The following is a 20,347-nucleotide window of genomic DNA, read 5'->3' on the forward strand; positions in this document are numbered from 1 at the left end:
GTTATTCTCTTCTTACCTAAGATTTTTTTTTTTTCTCAAAAGAAATCTGTTAATTTCCAATTGTAGATTTTGCTAGAACTCGCATAAAAATGTGGAACACCTTTTCTTTTCTTGTTCTTTCTCCACATCTGTTTGGAAAAATGTCCTTAATAAATGATGGTGTTATCATATAAATATTCTTCCTTTTCAAAAACAATGAAAATGGATCTTGAAAAAATTTTACAACAATAAATAATGAGTCTGCTGGTCTTCAATTTATACAAAGATTCAAATCCCTCTTGAGCTCACTAGTCCCAAGGAGATTGTTAGGCAATTGTAAGATCTGAACACTAAGAGGTAAGAAGCTCACAGGCGGCCTGCCCAGGCCAGTACCCACCATACAACTTCGCCACCAAACACCCACTTAAATACGGAACAGAGCACATGGCCGATATAGCCCTGTGCCCTGTGGTATTATCTGCGCAGTGGATCGAGGAAAAACCGTCCAAAGACGGGAGGAAAGTGTGAGCTCTCTCAGACACAATCGTTGTGCCAGGCAAGAACCATGTCTTCAAGCTCCACTTTCAACTCTCCCCACTGCAACTCTACCAATTCCATCCCTCCTTCCCCACTTCCCACTCTCACTTGTACCATAAACAACGAAGGTGCTACCTCCAACAACTCTATCAACAATCCCATCCTCTCCTTTCCTAACCCAATCACACTTTTCTTCCTTCTCTCTACTGTGTATCCTAATTTCTCCCCAGCCTCAATCACTCTCTTCACAATCCTCTCTGGAGATGCTATCATCGATGTGAATCTCTTCGCCCATTTTCTCTTTCCTTCGAACAACGCCGACAAATCCAATCCCGAAGACAGCGATATAATATCGAAAGCATTCATCGCACCCTTGTCCGGTGACATTGTTAACTGCAAATTGAAAAGGGTTTGCATTTGTTGTTGCTTCGGATTCTGATCTTTCTCTTGCAACGACCTCTTGAACCAACCTACCTCCATTAGAGCTTCGATGCGGATCCGGGTTTCAGGATTTGGATCCAGTAGCCGAGAGATGATCCATTTCACCGGCTTCGAGAACCACGACGGGAATTGAAACTCCCGGTGGCGAATCCTTCGATACATAACGGCGATATTGGAATCGTCGAAAGGGAGGAAACCGGCGAGGAAGGCGAAGAGGATGACGCCGCATGACCAAGCGTCGGCTTTGGCACCGTCGTAGCCTTTCTGGCAGACGACCTCGGGGGCTGTATATGCCGGCGTTCCGCAGGCCGTGTGGAGGAGCCCATCTTTCAATTGCTCGGGAAGAGCAGATAGGCCGAAATCGGAGATCTTGAGGTTGCCGTGTTCGTCGAGGAGGAGATTTTGGGGCTTGAGGTCTCTGTGGGCGACGCCATTTCTGTGACAGAAGTGAAGGGCTAAGACTAGCTGTTGGAAGTAGAAACGGGCGACGGGTTCCGTGAAGCGTTTGTGCCTGGAAATCTTAGAGAGCAATTCGCCGCCTCTGGCGTATTCCATGGCCAAGTAGATTTTGGATTTTGTAGCCATGACTTCATGGATTCTGATTATGTTTGGGTGTCGAAGTCGACGCATAACAGAAATTTCGCTAATTATCCGGGGTTCCATGGTGGCATTGAGGATTTTGGTCTTGTCCATTACCTTCACGGCTAAATCGGAACCATCAGCGAGAGAACGAGCAATATAGACCTTTGCAAAGCTGCCACGGCCGAGCAGGCGGCCCAGGCGATACTTACCTAGCAACGCATTGGAGCTGCTGGTGGTGGTGGCGGTGGTTGGGTCCGCCGGAGAATGCATTGGCACTTGGGATACGGTTGCAAGAAGTGGCGCAGAGACGGCCTAAAGCAACCGACCCAAGAGACCACGCCAAGAAAGACTCGAAGTAGTTTGGGTTTTCTCTGATAGACAGAGGGCTTCTCTGGGTTTGTGAAGGAGGTTATTCCTGAATGCTCGATTGGGTTCTTATAGCGTTTGGGATTTTAATGGTGAGAGACGTGAGCCATGACTGGGGATCCACTCAGTATTTATTGTATTTGGTCAAACGTCTGAGACACGTCAGATCATTTTTTTTATTCATCCAATAGTATTTTCATTAACAAGATTAGCTACGAGTGGTGTAAGACAAAATCTTACTCCAATGACGGGTACAAAAAAGTAATCCATAACTAATAATCAAATTTCTACCCAAAAAAAAAAAACTAATAATCAAATGAGAATTAAGATTAAAGGCTTGGTAATGCTAAGTACATGATTCTAGTGTTTTCTTTTACTTCATTTTTCTCATAAGAAACTTATGGGAAATAGAACGCTATTTGGGCGTGTGCAATACACTACCCCTACGCCTAGACACAAGGGTGAAATGATTCTCATATTCCTAAGAAATTCCACCTTTCCATGAGGGTACAATGATCATTTTGTCTACCCCTATTTCTTAGTGTGGGGGCAATGCACTGCCCACGCCCACACCCAAGTAGCATTTTTTCTTCAAAAACTTATTAACATTAAACATTACAATCATTAGTGGCCTGATCAACAACACAAAGAAGTGAAAACATCAACCCTATCTAATTAACTACCCTACAAGAGCTTTTGTAATCCTTAAGGGAAGTAGGTTTCTGTCTGGGAGCATGTGCCAGCACTCCCATGTGTCTGTATCTATCCTCCTCAAAACAAGGGGGCAAAGTTACCTTTTCATATGGGGAGGAGAGAGATAGACTCGTGGCAGTGCTGGCGTAGGCCACTCCCGAACATAGTTCTTTTTCTCCATCCTTAATTATCGATTCAACCATCCAAGAGGGATTAAAAGGCATTTATTGGAGAGAGTAACTTTTGTTACTTTGTGTCAGTAGAAATATTCAATGTCTTGTATAACTATTTGACAAAAAATATATTTGGGAGCGGGATTGTTACCATGCTCCTTGGCCAGCTTCAGCATTGGGGCCAATGAGAGTGCATATGAGGGTATCTAACAAGGATGGGATCGTGATCCTCTCCAGCGAACACCCCACCCAGTGAGTGCCAATGAGGTATCCAATGGTGGGGCTGCTCTGTATGTGTCGAGATGCATGTTGGGGTAGGGCCAAACACACATCCCAGTGCGTGCAAAGTAACCCCACCGTTGGATGCCTCTCTGAGCAGTCACCAGATGGGGTGCTTGCAGGAGAGGAGCCAAATCCATGGTATTTTTTCATTTTATGGGGAGTGACGCAGTCATTTCGTGTTTCCTATGTCTGGGCGCAGGTAGCACACAACATGATAACATTCTTTTTCCCAAAATATATATATCTCTTATGCCAGCAAGGATCCAATTTCTAAATGATAATAGTGTCTGGTTGGACCTCAATTTAGTAAACATATTATCTACTTCAGCAACTAACCATGAATCCTATTTTTATCTAATCTGAGAACTCCATATCATTTTGTGAGTCACCTTTCTTCCCAATTTTTTTTCCATCTTTATTGGGAACTTTTCTTACTATTACTCTTCGATGTATCATACTTCAATATAATTTGCCTCAAAGTATATGGAGAAAATCTCACCAAAAAGATTTATGGAGAAAATAGACATCTAAAAATATGAGATGCAATGTTTTCCTTCACATATGAGCACGTTAAGGAGTTAGGTTCCTAGAATGAATTTGGTGACATCAAATCCTCTTCTAATTATTATTATTATTTTGCAAACCCACTCATGGAGCCAATTTTATTCATCACAAGGGGGGCACAATAGATTTTACAATAGACATGAGCCCCCTGGAAAAGAGGAGTGCGAGGAAAGCTGCTATTGCAACTGGTTTTAGCTTGTGCAATAATGCACGTTGCTCATTGGAGGTTTCAGTTTCGAGCCTTTATTTCCTCATGGGATGGACGGATCCGTTCCCTTTTTGTATCCCCATTTACCCCTGCCGCCCCCGCCCCCCCCCCCCCCTTCTTCTCATCCCAACTTTGTAACATAAAAACAAAAAAAGAGTCCCAAAAATCAAATGACAAAGTTTTCCTCCACCCATAGAGGATGGTTCACTCACTAGGGTTTTAGTATGTTCCGAAATACTTTGTCGATACTCATTCCCATCCTCTCCAGCCCCTCCGTAAATAGTCGACTCACATTCACTGTGGGTAGAGGGAATTGAAACTCGGTCTAAAACTAAACCTAGGAAAACATAAAGCCAACATCATAAGCGTGACTGTTTTCAACTCTACTTACAAAACAAACATTGTTATGGTTTTGACAAGTTCTCACGATGTCAGTGAGGGGGGGGGGGGAATGTTCTCGTACGTGAGCTTACGTGAACAACTCACAGTCATTTAGACGGAACATTTTCACAGAATAGATTCCATCTAAACAGCTGTGAGCTTTTCATGTATGCTCACGTACGTGAACATTCCTTGCGCTCGATGTCAGTTAGGTGCATGTGTAGAATATGAGACCAACTACTGCTATTACTGAGGGACCTAGAGTTTTTTTTTTATTTTTTTATTTGGTGAGTACTGGGAGGGACCTAGAATTTAACATGAACTTAGTTATGGAAATTGGATTGAACATTAAATTGTGAAAGCAGTTTAGTCCTTTGAACAATGAATAGTTTCTTGGTTTAATCTAAAATTTTGGACCGAAATTTTCTCCTCTCACGATGAATGAGATCATTCACCACGAAATGGGAGAGGACAAAAAAGAGCATCTAGAAAGTATTTTGGGATCATACTAAAATTCTATAGGGGTTACTGTGAACCCTAGAACGGTGGGTGAACCATCGCCCTCTATGTGGAGAAAAACTCTCCTTGATTAAAGAATGATTAATAGAAATTTCATTATTCATATTAGCCTTGTAGGTAAGGGTTGTACATTCACCATTGCGATTTGCCAGTTTTTTTTTTCAAATTTCTACTAAGATGAAGGATCTTTCTGTAATTCTAGAAACTCTTTACAGAGAACAAAGTACAAAGAGGATAGAAGCAACTGACTCTTGGGCTTTTCTAAGATTTGAGATCTAAGGCCCTGTGTTTTGGGTGTGTGGAAAGAATTAATTAATTAGTGGGTGGCAAGCGTAGAACTAATAAAAGTCAAAGTAACCATTAGAGGTTGCGCATGTACCACGCGTGCTCCTATCATACGTATGGTTGTGGTGGGTCAGAGCCTCACGAAAATCTTTCTGTTGCCCTTGTTTTTGTTCAACTTTCCATTCCTTTTTCTTTTCTTTGAGAATTGGAGATGAGAAGGTCGCCTGTCCCCCTTTCCTCCCTTTCCCCCACACCTCCATAAGTAGGGTTTTATGTATTATATTGGTATTGATTCACTAATATTGATACGTGATCGATATCAGATCAATGATATGGTATGGATAGAGGATAAAATAGTAAAAATATGATATGAAATGAGTATCTTTGACGGTAAAATCACCTAAAACGGCAGATATGAAATATAGGCCAATACATAGATATGGTTTCAGTTTTGAAATTGGTTGATACACGTTTCAATACTCTTCACTAAAACTTTGTTCATAAGGTAACAATGTAAGGATGGAAATGTGCAAGAATATTTCTATATGTCTGTGGTGGAATATTTCTTCCTCGCCTACTTTAAATACTGTCACATAAAGGATGAAAAATGTTGTGATAATGTTGTTGCGGTGAAATAATATATGATAAGCTACTAACGTATCTTATCATGATCATTTTCTCTTTTTTATTCTTTTTGCCCTAATTTATCCCCTTTATTTACTATAAATAATTTTATAATATTTACAATAATATTTAAAGAAAATTTAATAATTAAATTAAATTTATAATAATAATTATCTTACATTAAAAATTTTGATAATCAAAAATCTACCAGGTTTGCCAGGTTGGGCTAGCTTGAATTCCTAATATGTTTTGTAAAATGAATGGCTTAATTGAACCAATGGCCACGCGGAGAAATGTCAGAGCCACGTCAAAACTATCAATACAATCATTCTCATTGGATATACATTGATAAAATCATTCTTATTGCATATTCCTTTACATAAAATAAAAATTTAAAAAGCAGTTCAAATTGTATGACCCACTATCTATTTAAGTATATCTTTTGTACTTACATCTTTCTATACATTAGAAAGTGGCGAAAGAAGAAACGGGGGGCAACAGGAGGAGTTCCAGGTCTCTATTTGAATCATAATTTGGGAAATAACATGCCCATTCCACCAATTTCGGCACAATGAGTATTGAATTAATAGTTATATGGAAGTAATTAAGGATGGGTTAGCTACATGCCTGTTGAGATTTGCGTACAATGGATAATGCAAATTTCAAAATAACATTTAATAAATAATCTTCTTTTTTTTGGTGAATCATTTAATAAATAATCTACAACTTTGATAATGCTAATAGGGCTGAGAAAAAGTATTTTAAATTTAAATTTTGGATAGAGTATTATCCTTAATGATGATGATATTGATGATTGCAACAACAGCAGCAATAATAATGAAAAAATATCTTTACTTGGTGGTGTTTTCTACGCCCTGACCCCTGGGTAGATAGCCATGCTCACTCATTAGCACAAACCTTGTGTAGAGGTCATGCGACCAAGTAGAGATCTCTTGTCCATAATAATAATAATAAAAGTAGGCTGCAATGTTGGGTGGCGCTTGTGCCCAAACACAGGAAGAGCAAAATGATTGCATCCACCTCTATTGGATGTCCCGTATGCGTTCTCATTAGCTGTCGAGTTAGTGCAGGGGTCACACGGCCTGACAATAATGAACCAGGCCACTTCCTAATAATAATAGTAGGGTGCAACTTGTCACCAAAGTGTGAACTAAGAAGTCATAAACTTCTTTTGATTGTCCATTGTCTTATTCTTACAAGTTATTTAATGCAGAGATTGATATGAGTTTTGAAAAAGTTGAAAGTTATTAACTGCAGTATATTTATGTGAAATGATAGGAATTACCCTCATTGAAGAAAATAGTTTGTTATCTTAAAAGGTACACAAGTAAGGTTGCAACTTAAAATAATAATAAGGGAAAAAGATCTAAGTCAGAATGTGTGCAGCCACCGAACCATGTGAAATGACCGCCCCAATCCCCTGAAATAAAGAAAATCGCACTCCCATTGCTGACTCCAAATGCACTCTCATTGGCCCCTGCACTTGTGCAGGGTCCATACAACCTGGTGGTGATCTTCTGCCCTAAGGTGATATTTTCGAAAATCACAAGATATATATGAGTCATCTATTTTTATGTTTTTTTAAAAAAAAATCTAAACCATCTATCCCACTCAAAATTGAAAGAGTGCACAGTAATATGCAGAGTACTAGTACACATGGACATACATGGGATGTATGTCAATACAAAAAAGGGTATTTGATTGAATTAGACTCTAAAATTTACCACGTGGCTAATCTAGAGCATGTGCTCTCTATCCAGTGGTTGAAATAGACATATCATTTGTCAACGTGGCAAAATAAATACTCTGTGACATTGAAAAAATAATAAACCTTTGTGACAATAATAATAATAGTGCCACTAATAGAAAAACAGAAAAAAAATTGTAGCAACAATAATTTTGGTGTGGTTGAATCTAACGGTTCTACTAAAATGAGGAAAAAGAGTATAATAGTTAAATGTAATCCATGATAACAACAAAACATGACCCTCTGATTGCACTAAAGAAGGGTATTTTAAACTTTCAACAATAGAAACGAGAGTTAATGATCTCATTCACTCTTCCCAAAGTCCAATCAGGAATAAAAAATTGCCATAGTCAGAAAACTAAACTTATCGTATATCACAGACACCCCAAAAAAGTGTCTGTGATATATGATATATTATATTACAATTTAATATAATAAAATTAATATTGTAATTCAATAATAATAATAACCTAAACAATAAAATTATTAGATATGGATAAAGTTATACTTTATTTTTCAAAACAGGTGTGTTTCTTTTTCTTGCCGCCTCCTCCCCTGTACCATATGTATCAAGATGGATTATATCTGCCTGAAATAACATGTCTATCTGGTTACCAAAAAATAATAAATATAAAAAATAACATGTCTATCTTAGGGGACACCATAGTTGTAGTAGATTTTGATGCATACATCGATTTTCTGACCTATATGTATATTTGGCTTTTTTTCCTTGTAAATTAAGAGTCTCCATCATGATTCAACGTATCAATATCGTATCATTTATATCGGGTATTGATGTTGATGTGGTATCGATTTTATACTAAAGGAAAAATGATCTAAAGAGTGATCATTTTTTTCCCAAAAAAATGAGTACAAACCCATCATACAGCCTATATTAATTGATCAATATCAGTATTGATATCGGTTGGGATCGATGCCGATGCTGATACCATTATTTAAATCTATGGTATCCATAACATCTTTATAAGAAATTGCCTAAAATATGTTTTAAAAATGTCATTAAACTCATTTATTTATTTTCCTGTACTATTGCAATACCACCTCATCATTCTTTATATTAATTTGACTTTTCTTTTCCCTCAATCCACCCTTAGTATTCAGAGCATCTGATTAAGATCCACCTAAGCTCTAATAGAGTGATTATATAATGAAGCATGATATTGACTTTTTTTTTTTGTTGAAGGCTTCAAAGCTGATTAGGATCCAACACAACTCTGATGAAGAATATACAGGAGGAGATCGATAATGTCTCTTTCTGATTTTATTTTTCCTCCAACATCTTTTTTTTTTTATTTTAACGAAACCTTCAAAGCTGATTAGGATCCAACCAAATTTTAATGAATTATTTATGTGAATAAACGAAGATTTGACTTATCACCAAATAGATGTTAAGAGACATATTTCAAGTATGTGACTAATTTCCATGATTACTGAAAAGAAATTGTGAGAGGATTCTTTGAGCAAAAATCTTATGAGTATTGGGTCCTCCTCATTTAAGAGGGACAGCCACCATCCAAGACAAATGGCTTGGATGGTGAAATAGTTTGTAAAAAGTCAAGAAAAACAATAAATCGCAATAAATGAGAAGAAAAAAGAGAAGAGAGTTAAGAGAAATAGAACAAAAGGGTTTTAGTCATTAAATGAATGAAGGAAAAATGGGGAGGGTGGTGCCTCCTACCTATTTGCCTACCCCTCAACTGTTCAAACATCATGTTAAACGTGAAAAATTCATCCTTGCCATTTCCTATAAATAGGGGGTAAGGATAAGGGTTCTCTACACTTGAACAAGATCGAACAACTAGTTCAAGAGCTGTGAGGGTGGGAGTGTTGTATGGAGTATTGGGTTTTCAGTATTCTCTTCAGGGGTTTGAGAGTGTGAGTTGAGAGAGGGTGCACAAGGGGTATCCGACTTTGAATACAGGGTTGGGTTTGGTTTAAATCCAAGTGACTTGTACGATTGTTGTCTCAAGTTCTTTCATAGTGAAGAAGTCTCAATTATGCCCGTGGATGTAGGCATTGCCGAACCACGTAAACACTTGTGTCTGTGGAAAAGGATTATCGCACTTTTTCCAACAAGTGGTATCAAAGCTTTGGTTCTCGTGAATGTGTGTAAAAGCTTGACTGCAGTATGATAACTGGAAAAGAAATCACGATGGGTAAGTTCGACATAGAGCTTTTTTATGGCAAAAATAATTTCAGTTTATGGCAAACCACGGTCGAAGACATTTTGGTGCAACAAGGATTGTTCAAAGCATTGGCTGAAAAAGCCAAGAAACCACAATCCATGTCTGATGATAACTGGGAAGTACTTGAAATGAAGACTGTAAGTACCATCCGTTTATGTCTCGCACCTAAGGTAAAGTATAATGTGTTGAATGAAACTTCTGCTCCTAAATTATAGTGAAAACTCGAAAGTTTATATATGTCAAAATCCTTCACAAATAAATTATTTTTGAAAAAACAATTATATCAATTGAGGATGGAAGAAGAAACTAACCTCATAAATCATTTGAATGTTTTTAATAGAATTGTTACTCAATTGTTAAATCTTGAAGTAAAAATTAAAGATGAGGATAAAGCTCTTCTTCTTTTGGCTTCTCTTCCATCTTCATTTGATACATTGGTGACTACCCTATTGGTTGAAAAAGACACTCTAGAAGTTGATGAGGTGATAGCGACTTTATTGAAAAATGAGACAAGGAGAAAATCCTTGAGGCTATCTCAGCAAGAGGTACTTGTGACGAAAAGCTGAGGAAGAAGCAGAACCAGACGACCACAAAATCGTGAGAAGTCACAGAAGTCAAAAGGAAGGATCACATGCTATTACTGCAAAAAGGTAGAGCATATGAAAAAGGACTGCAAAAAGCTCAAAGCAAAAAGAGAGAACCAAGATGACAAGAAAGAAAAAAATGACACCACTACCGTGAGCTCAGATGGAGACAGTGTCATCATCTCGAGCTGTGAAAAATCTTGTCTCACCTTCGCATGCAATGACTCAGACTGGGTCATCGATTCAGGTGCATCTTATCATATTACCCATGACAAATAATTTTTTACTTCTCTTAAAATGGGTGATTTTGGTGTTGTAAAAATAAGCAACAGTAGCACCTCAAAAATTATGGGGATGGGTGATGTGAACATTGAAACAAATTTTGGTTGTAAAATAGTTCTCAGGGACGTAAGGTATATGTGAGAGGATTCTTTGAGCAAAAATCTTATGAGTGTTGGGTCCTCATTTAAGAGGGACAGCCACCATCCAAGACAAATGGCTTGGACGGTGGAATAGTTTGTAAAAAGTTAAGAAAAATAATAGGTTGCAATAAATGAGAAGAAGAAAGAGAAGAGAGTTAAGAGAGATAGGACAAAAGGGTTTTAGCCATTAAATGAAGGAAGGAAAAATAGAGAGGGGGGGTGCCTCCCACCTATTTGCCTACCCCTCAACTGTTCAAACATCATGTTGAATGTGGAAAATTCATCCTTGCCATTTCTTATAATAGGGGGTAAGGGTAAGGGTTCTCAACACTTGAACAAGATCGAACAACAAGTTCAAGAGCGGGGAGGGTGGGAGTGTTGTATGGAATATTGAGTTTTTAGTATTCTCTTCAGGGGTTTGAGAATGTGAGTTGAGAGAGGGTGTACAAAGGATATCCGGCTTTGAATACAGGGTTGGGTTTGATTTAAATTCAAGTGATTTGTACGATTATATTCTCAAATTCTCTCATAGTGAAGAAGTCTCAATTACGCTCGTGGATGTAGGCATTGTCGAACCACGTAAACACTTGTGTTTGTGAAAAAGAATTTCTGCACTTTTTCCAACAATGAGAATGTACCAATGAGTTGCAGCAAAATGGTATCATATGTCGAAGAGTAGCAAATTTCATTTAAGGAGGAGATAGTGTTACAATCACATTTATCCCATATCGATTGTTTGAGAAACTTAATGTAGGTTGATAAGTTCTTGGGTTCCCTCATCTTGTAAGCCGGTTTATAGAGTTGAGTTCTCCCAAACTCGTATCAGTGGAATCAGAGCTGGCACCACGTCTCTCAGGTGCAATTGTGCGGCATAGGTGGTGACGTCAGTATTGCAGTGTTCGATCAAAACTAATAGATAATGCAAAGCCATCCCGCGTGACATAATATAATATTAGAATGCGGGAAAAAAGAATATTACATTTCAAAGATCAGTAATATTGCGGAAGCGTATAGAATCAAATAGTTACAAGATGTTTAAAGGCTAGATAATAAATACAGTAGTTAGTTACATTTCTAATGACCATCTGATAACTATCAAAATGGTATAACCGTAAATGTTTCAACACCGGCCTAAGCCCCAAAAGTAAATCAAAAAGGGACCAAGTCCCAAATATCCTCATGGCCCGTAGGCACAATCATCACAAGGACAACCGTCACCATGTTCCTCGAACACAGCTTTCGACTCTCCCTCACCAATCTCATCGTATCCCGAGGGCTGAACTCCAAGTCCCGCGAGATACCCGTCACCTGCATCATAATCTAAAAAGTGTGCGTACGAGGGGGTTAGCTCCACTGAGCCAGTGAGGGGATGGGGATGCACAAACACGCAATTCACATAGTCCAATGATGCATGCACATGTTAATTCTATTTTTCCACCTAACAAACAACTAAGTCAAAGGTATATGCTATTGTGACAACTTGGGAGACACTGTGGGTCACTTAACTTATCACCACAATGAAACCTCAATTGTCACCTGGGACCTACGCCGATCGAAGCCTCCAAGACCACTCAGTGGCAGACCCCTGATGACCAATACTACCATGACTGGCCTCTCCCACCTCCACAGAATCCGGTGTACTGATTACCCAACACCTAAACCCCTGTTGGTAAGGGTCGTAGCATAAGGGTGTGAAATCCTAGCCGCAGATATACTACATGCAAGTACTATCGTCCCGAGAGATAATCCGAGCGCATCAACTTTTCATCTGGTTTAGTGCCTAGTTACCAGCATGGCACGGTGCATACAGTTCAACATGACATTCAACATAATGACTTCATAAAAATATATATAGTATCCGGGGTTCCAGTACCGGCACCCACCGGCACCGAGACCCATCAAAGTAAAGCATCTCCAATCCACATTATAACAATCATATATAAAAGTATGCAATATGCGCAAGCATGCTTAATAATTTATAATGATGACATAATATACAATGCAATAATAATATCAAGCCCAAACAACCAAACCCACTCACCGTATGTGTTATGTCTCAAGTTATGGGTTGCCGCCGAGGTTAAGTAACACGTTGTAAGAAAGGAAAAATACAACCTAATGGAAAAGTGGAAACACGGTTAATTATATAAAAGGGAAGAATCCCCAAAAGATACCCCATAATTTAGCTAAGTTTAAGGTTTCAGAGACAGCGTGGTTTTATGGGTGGTTTCGTGCCCAAAACCTGAATCCACATGTAAATCCTAGCTAACCATGGGCTTAGGAAGGTCTCTGCCCAGTGTGGTTTTATGGGTGGTTTGTCTCAGAACATGAAACCACACCTAAAATTGACTTTAACAGAGCTTTCTCAGGAGGGTGGTTTTAGGGTGGTTTCTCGTAGGTACTGAAACCGTATGAAAACCACATACCTACAGAACCGAAAATGGAAAGGTTTCTCATCAGGGGTTTCTTCCCCAAGGGGTTTGAGGGTAAGGAGGCTTCAAGAATGCTTCCCCTTAAGTTTAGTAGGGTCCTATGACCTCATTAGGTCCATGTAATCCCAAGAACTCAAGAGGGAAAGCAACAAGAATCCTATTTTATGGCATAATAGGGTAGAAACCCTAAGCCTTTCAATTGGAGAGGGATTGGGAGCTTTTGGACTAGCCATAGAGTGAAATAGCTCCACAATAATCACAGCCAAGGGTTCCAATCGACCTTTGGGATCAAAGATAAACCCTAGACCGATTCTCTCCCATTTCTCCAAATCCCAAATCAAAATAAAAGAAGGGAGAAAGTTTTAATGGCTTACCTACCTTAAGGGAGAAGCTCCACGTTGAGGCTTCAAGAGGTGGGGTCTCTAACCTCCCACTAAGCTGCTGCACTCTTCTCCCTCCTTCTCTCCTGCCTCTTTACTCCTCCACATTTAGGGTAGATGAGAATGATGAATGAGAAGTAAATGTTCTCTCTCCCCCTTGGACTTATTTATAACAAATGGGTATTTGGGTACCTCAAGTCAAATGGGTCATGAGGGCCTAATGGGTTGACCCATTAGTTCTATGTGGGTAAGTGAATGGAATAACCCATCCTTGGGTCAATAGGTTAAATGGGTCTTTAGTGAAATGGGCCATACAAGTTAAATGGCTTCTTAAGTTAAATGGGCCTGCCCACAAGTTTTAATTAGGGAAAAGCCCACTTTAAGATGGGTTCACATGAGATGGGTATAAGCCCTCAATGTACTTCCCAAAGGTAAGTGGGACCCGAAATTAAAATATTCCCTTCTCACATGAAATAGCTCGAGCAGTTCAGGCCTTGACCCGTACTTCGAGATCACCAAGAAAAGAATAAATAATAAAACTTGAGGGCTAGAACTTACTTTTTCCCTGTCATGGTTTATCATCCATGACCCCGAATAGCTTCGCCACTGCAATGCCAAGCTCATCACTGAACGAAGTGTCCAACTGAGGCGATGGTCTAGGATGCTCTCTCCTAAACTCCTCGCTTCCCAGGCTGGTACTTGGAGGATAGCCAACAAAGTCACCATCAATGAACTTTCCCCACTGGCGGTTGAGGAACCTTTCCTCTATAGGTAAGCTCATACTGTGGTCAATGATTTTGTAACTAGGTTTGACCATCATGGAGAACAGGTCACCAGCATACGACAGCGGTATCTACACGTCACGAGAAGGAATAATATTTAATTATATCCTGGGGTGCGGGTATAACATCCCCCCCACCTTATAAGAAATTTCATCCACGAAATTTGATGTACCTTGTAGATAGGCAAGAAAAGGGTATTTCGCCCGCATCTCTACCTCTGCCTCCCAAGAAGCTTCCTCTTCAGGATGGTTGCACCATTTCACCTTCACATAATGGATGGGCCGGTTGCGAAGATGAACAACCTTGCTATCCAAAATCTTTTCAGGCAGCTCTTTGTAGGACATGTTGGCCGCGAGCTCTAGCGGTTCGTGTGTCAGTACATGGCTTGGATCATGGACATACTTCCTCAATATAGATACGTGGAAGACGTCATGCACACCTTCTAAAGATGGAGGGAGTGCTAACCGATATGCCACTGGTCCAATCCGTGCAAGGATCTCAAAAGGCCCTATAAACCTCAGGCTCAGCTTGCCCTTCTTGCTGAAACGCATCACCCCTTTGGAGGGTGATACCTTAAGGAACACTTTATCGCCGATAGTGAACTCAAGGTCTTTCCACCTCAGGTATGCATAACCCTTCTACCTGGACTGAACCGCCTTGATCCGTTCATGAATCAAATCCACCTTCTGGCATGTCGCCTGAATCAACTCGGGTCCAAGAATACGTCGTTCACCTACTTCGTCCCAATATAAAAGTGTCCGACACTTCTTCCCATATTGAGCCTCAAACGGTGCCATGCCTATAGTAGCCTGGTAACTGTTATTGTAAGCAAACTCAACAAGTGAGAGATGCTCATCCCAGCTGCCCTGCATATCAATGGCACAAGCTCGGAGCATATCTTCCAATGTTTGAATAGTCCTCTTCGACTGTCCGTCAGTCTGAGGGTGGAAGGCCGTACTGAAACTCAACAGTGTACCCATTACCTTCTGAAAACCACCCCAGAACTTAGATGTGAATCTAGGATCCCGATCGGAGATGATGCTAACAGGAACTCCGTGCAGATGAACTACATTATCAATGTACAAGTGAGCCAGCTTGTCCATCGAATAGGTGATCTTCATGGGGATGAAGTGAGCCGTCTTTGTCAATCTGTCAATGACAACCCATATGGTATCGACACCTCTGGGTGTGCGGGGTAGCCCGATGACGAAGTCCATAGTAACATGCTCCCACTTCCACTCTGGAACAGGCAATGACTGTAAGAGGCCATGAGGTCGTTGTCTATCCGCCTTCACCTGCTGACAAGTAAGACATTTTGCCACATACTCAGCCACATCCCTCTTCATTCCACTCCACCAATAATATTCCTTCAAATCTCTATACATCTTCGTACTGCCTGGATGAATAGAATAAGGAGAGTCATGGGCTTCAGCTAACACTTCCTTCCTCAACTGAGGGTCACTAGGAACACATAAGCGATGCCTAAACATGAGAACACCACTCTCTGTTAAAGTAAAGTCTAGTTCCCATTGTGTATCTTCCCTGATAGCCACAATGATCTTTTGGAATTCTTCATCTGAAGCCTGGGCTGACTGGATTCGCCCTACCAGTGTTGACTGTACTGATAAAGCTGACAGAGATAAGGTAACACCATCAACCAGTAGTTCTAGGTCCATTCTTCTAGCTTCCTCAATAAGTTTCTCACTGACTGCCAATGATGCCAGTGACAAGGACTGAGATTTCTGGCTCAGCGCATCAGCTACTACATTTGCCTTGCCGGGATGGTAATGGATAGTACAATCATAATCTTTCAACAACTCTAACCACCGCTGCTGCCTCATATTGAGTTCCTTCTGTGTAAAGAAGTATTTGAGGCTCTTGTGATCACTGTATATTTTGCTCTTCTCACCATATAAATAATGTCTCCAGATTTTCAGAGCGAAAACCACAGCTGCAAGCTCCAAATCATGGGTCGGGTAGTTCTTCTCATAGTCCTTCAGTTGCCGAGAAGCATAAGCCACAACCCTTCCATCTTGCATTAGGACACAACCTAAGCCCATTTTGGATGCATCACTATAGACTACCATCCCTCCAGTACCATTAGGAATAAAAAGTACTGGGGCAGAAATCAGCCTCTGCTTGAGCTCTTGAAAGCTCTTCGCACAGTTATCAGACCACTCAAACTTCACTCCCTTTCGGGTCAGTCGTGTCACAGGAGCGGAGAGCCTTGAGAAGTTCTCAATGAACCTCCTGTAATAGCCGGCTAGTCCCAGAAAACTGCGAACGTCTGCCACACTCTTGGGTGTCGCCCAGTCAACTACTGACTTCACCTTGCCAGGGTCAACCTCTATACCCTTACCAGAAACAAGGTGTCCCAGAAATGCCACCTATTGTAGCCAAAACTCACACTTACTGAATTTGGCGTACAACTGCTTCTCCCTCAAGCATTGCAATACTAGGCGAAGATGGTCTGCATGCTCCTCCTCGCTCTTGGAATAGACCAAGATGTCATTAATGAAGATAATGACATACTTGTCTAGAACATCATGGAATACCCGGTTCATCAACTCCATAAAGGCGGTAGGGGCGTTGGTCAACCCGAAGGACATAACCAAGAACTCATAATGACCATAGCGAGATCTGAATGCTGTCTTGCTGATATCACTATCTCTGATCTTCAACTGATGGTACCCTGACCGGAGATCAATCTTCGAGAACACCTTAGCACCTTGTAGTTGATCGAATAGGTCATCGATCCTAGGCAAAGGATACCGGTTCTTGATTGTCAATTTGTTTAACTCACGATAGTCAATGCACAGACGCATACTACCATCCTTCTTTTTCACAAACAACACAGGTGCTCCCCAAGGAGATACATTGGGTCTAATGAAACCCTTCTTCAACAAGTCATTCAACTACTCTTTTAGCTCCTTCAACTCAGTTGGGGCCATCCTGTAAGGTGCCTTGGATACTGGGGCTGCACCAGGAATCAGATCTATCATGAACTCTGTCTCGTGATCTGGTGGCAACTGCGTTAGATCCTCAGGAAAGACATCTGGAAAGTCTTTCACCACACACAACTCTTCCAAAGGCCTGACTTTGGCTTCAGTGTCTATCACAGATGCCAGGTAACACTGACATCCCTCTGCCAACAACTTTTGTACTTGGAGGGCAGAGATGATAACTTTCTTGGGTCTCTCCCGCCTAGTACCTATAAACACAAACTCTTCACCTTCAGCTGGTTTGAACAGAACCTTCCTCTCTGAACAGATTAGACTGGCCTTGTGAGTTGATAGCCAATCCATTCCCAAAATCACATCAAAGTCTTTTATATCCAGCAGTACTAAACTAGCTTCGAGCCCATGACCACACACATGTACAGGGCAAGGACCGTAAACTGAGTGAAGTTCAACCTTGCTACCCGTTGGTGTACTAACTATCAATTTCTGGGCCATTTACTTTGGTTCGACAGGTATTTTCGTAGCAAAACTAGGGGACACAAAAGAATGTGATGCCCCCGAGTCAAATAAAGCATAAGCAGGCTGAGAGAAAATAAGAACCACACCTAACAAGCAACAGATAACCAATCATAGAAACAAAAGCTATAAATATGCATATCTTAAGAGTAGAGTGCATTACCTGTAATAACACTAGGATCGGCCTAGGCCTCTTCATTTGTCACAGAATACACCCGACCTTGAGATCTATGGGCGGGAGTAGGAAGAAGAGAACGCACAACTACCTTGGCTTGGGGTACCTTTTGTGTAGCTGCACCTGGAGGACCTGTCATCCGAGGATGAGGACAGTCTCAAACCATATGCCCGGACTCCTTGCAATTGTAACATATAAGGGTCTGGGAACCATAGTGAGGAGTTGATGTAGGCTTGGGTGCCTGCACCGCATCTGACCTATGGGATTAGACCGGAAAAGCAGTAATGTAGGATCCTCTCTTTTGGAATTTTGTGGATCCCTTAGGCTCATAAGAGGTCATGGGCCTTTTACCAGCCTGAATGGCCCTGTAGTTCTCTCTCTGCTGGTCCTCAATCACCTTAGCGGCCTGGACCGTCTCAGCATAAGTAGGATACTTGTGAAGCACCACAGAAGTACTAATGCTAGGTCTAAGCCCCTTCTCAAACTTCCTAGCCTTCACATCCTCGGCCTTCATGTGCACCAGGGCGAAGTAAAACAGCTCCTCAAAAGCTTGCTGGTACTCAAGGACCGACTTGGATCCTTGAAAGAAGCTCATAAACTCAGACTCCTTCTTATCATGGAAGTTCTAAGGGAAGAAATTTTTGAAGAAGACTTCTTTGAATTGAGCCCAAGTTGCCTCTGGGTGAGTTGCCCAAAAATGGTTTTTAGAGGAGAGCCACCAAGCATCAGAATCACCCCGAAGCTGATAGGTAGCACACCGGATCTTGTCCGTGTCATTGCACTGTATCACTTCAAAGATCCTCTCAAGGTCCCTTATAAATGTTGCTGGGAAAAAGGAATCATGGGCCATCTTATAGAAGGTTGGAGGATAATGTTTCTGAAATCTTTCCGACAGCTTAGCGGCATCTGCCTAAGCTGGAGCCACCGCTTGGACTGGAGGAGCCACTGAAGTGGGAGGTAGAGTAGGTGTTAGCACCTCTTGTGCCAAAGAAGTTCCAGCGACAGTAGGAGCCAAGGGAACATTAGGTATGGCAGAACCCACAGGGGCAGGTGGGGGAGGATTGACTTGCATAGGAGGGGGTACTGGCTACCTTTCCTTAACAAAGTCTTGGAACATAGCAGTCATATTTTGCATAAATTGGCTCTGCTCTTGTTGCGCCTCCCTATGCTCTCGTTCCATGGATTGCAACCTATTGCTCAACAAGGCGGGGACATCCGCATTATTATTAACTGGCGGTGCTACCGGTAAAACCATATTCGAAGCCTCACCTGCTTCTTCCCTAGCCGGGGAACGGTTGGCATTAGACCGTGTGTTAACCATGGTAAACACCTGGTTACAGTTAACACCCACAATTATGGGCATAATAGCAATCATAAGCAATCAACCATAAAATTGCTTTACAAAGGTAACCACATGCCATAAGAGGGGTATGGGAAGCAATAATGAGGGTAATAAGCATTAGAAACAAGTCGATTAAGTAAAATAGGGTCAAAAATTCTTTCTGGCCAGGGGCGGTTTTAAGTGTGGTTTTACTTAATATTCAAAACCGCAAGTAAATCTGACTTTAACAGAACCCAGAAAATAGCTTCTTTTAAGTGCGGATTCATAGGTGGTTTCACTAGACTAAAACCATGGGTAAAACCACATGGCCCAAAACTTAAAAATTAAAAACCCGCGACTTAAAGGGTTACTATTCTATTTTCAAAACACCTTTGAAAGGCTTTGGAGAACCTTAGGAGCAACCGTAGCCTCTCTCTCCACCATTTCTTGGTAGATTTTGGTACTCAAATCACTCCACCACAGCACTCGATCGATTTCAGGTATGGTCTCTTCCTTTTCTATCGATCCCTCTCTCTCTCCCATCGATTTCTCTCATGGAGAAGCCCCAATATGCGTTTTCTGGTTTATGAAAACTTGGGGTTTCACTTTCTTGTTGTAAAATAGACTGTTTATAGCCCACTCCTAATCGATTTCACATTATATGCAACCTATATGAGGCATCTCCCATGATTTTGCACCTACATTAGGGATTTGGGTTGGGTTTTGGAGAAATCCTAAACCCTATCCAAAAAATTCATTTTCTTTTTGCCCCAAATGAATTCGGTTTTGCTATGTAGTGTCAATTTGCACTAATTTGGGTTGTCACTATCATCTTTACTTTGTTCATTTGTTCATGCCTTAGCATTCAATATATTAACCTGTTACACATGTTTGATTTTAGCTGCAAGTTAACAAAATCCATGGCCCCAAGGACACGTCGTGCACGGGCTGAACAAGCTGCACCTATAGTTCTGGATCCACTGTGGTTTCGAGACATGGAGAAACAGGGGCTTTACTGAGACTACTTCTGCCTCAAGAGTATCGTGGAAGGACGGGATGTAGTATTGGATGATCTCAAAGCCTACAAGGTGGGGCCGAGATTTGATGCATTGGGGTGGACCAACCTCCTCAATCTCCTAGAACCATTTTACCCCAAGCTCATCCGT

At 41.0% G+C, this 20,347-nt stretch overlaps 1 protein-coding gene across 1 annotated transcript; it reads right to left on the reverse strand.

Annotated features, from left to right (window-relative positions):
- Positions 1-423: 423 nt before the first annotated feature.
- LOC122661192 (CBL-interacting serine/threonine-protein kinase 4-like) lies at positions 424-1,868 on the reverse strand. The gene has a single exon (XM_043856536.1). The coding sequence runs from the start codon at positions 1,807-1,809 to the stop codon at positions 514-516; it is 1,296 nt and encodes a 431-aa protein (XP_043712471.1). The 5' UTR covers positions 1,810-1,868; the 3' UTR covers positions 424-513.
- Between the last annotated feature and the right edge of the window lie 18,479 nt (positions 1,869-20,347).

The sequence above is a fragment of the Telopea speciosissima genome, chromosome 1 (genome assembly GCF_018873765.1).
Source record: "Telopea speciosissima isolate NSW1024214 ecotype Mountain lineage chromosome 1, Tspe_v1, whole genome shotgun sequence".
In the NCBI taxonomy this organism is placed as follows: Eukaryota; Viridiplantae; Streptophyta; class Magnoliopsida; order Proteales; family Proteaceae; genus Telopea; species Telopea speciosissima.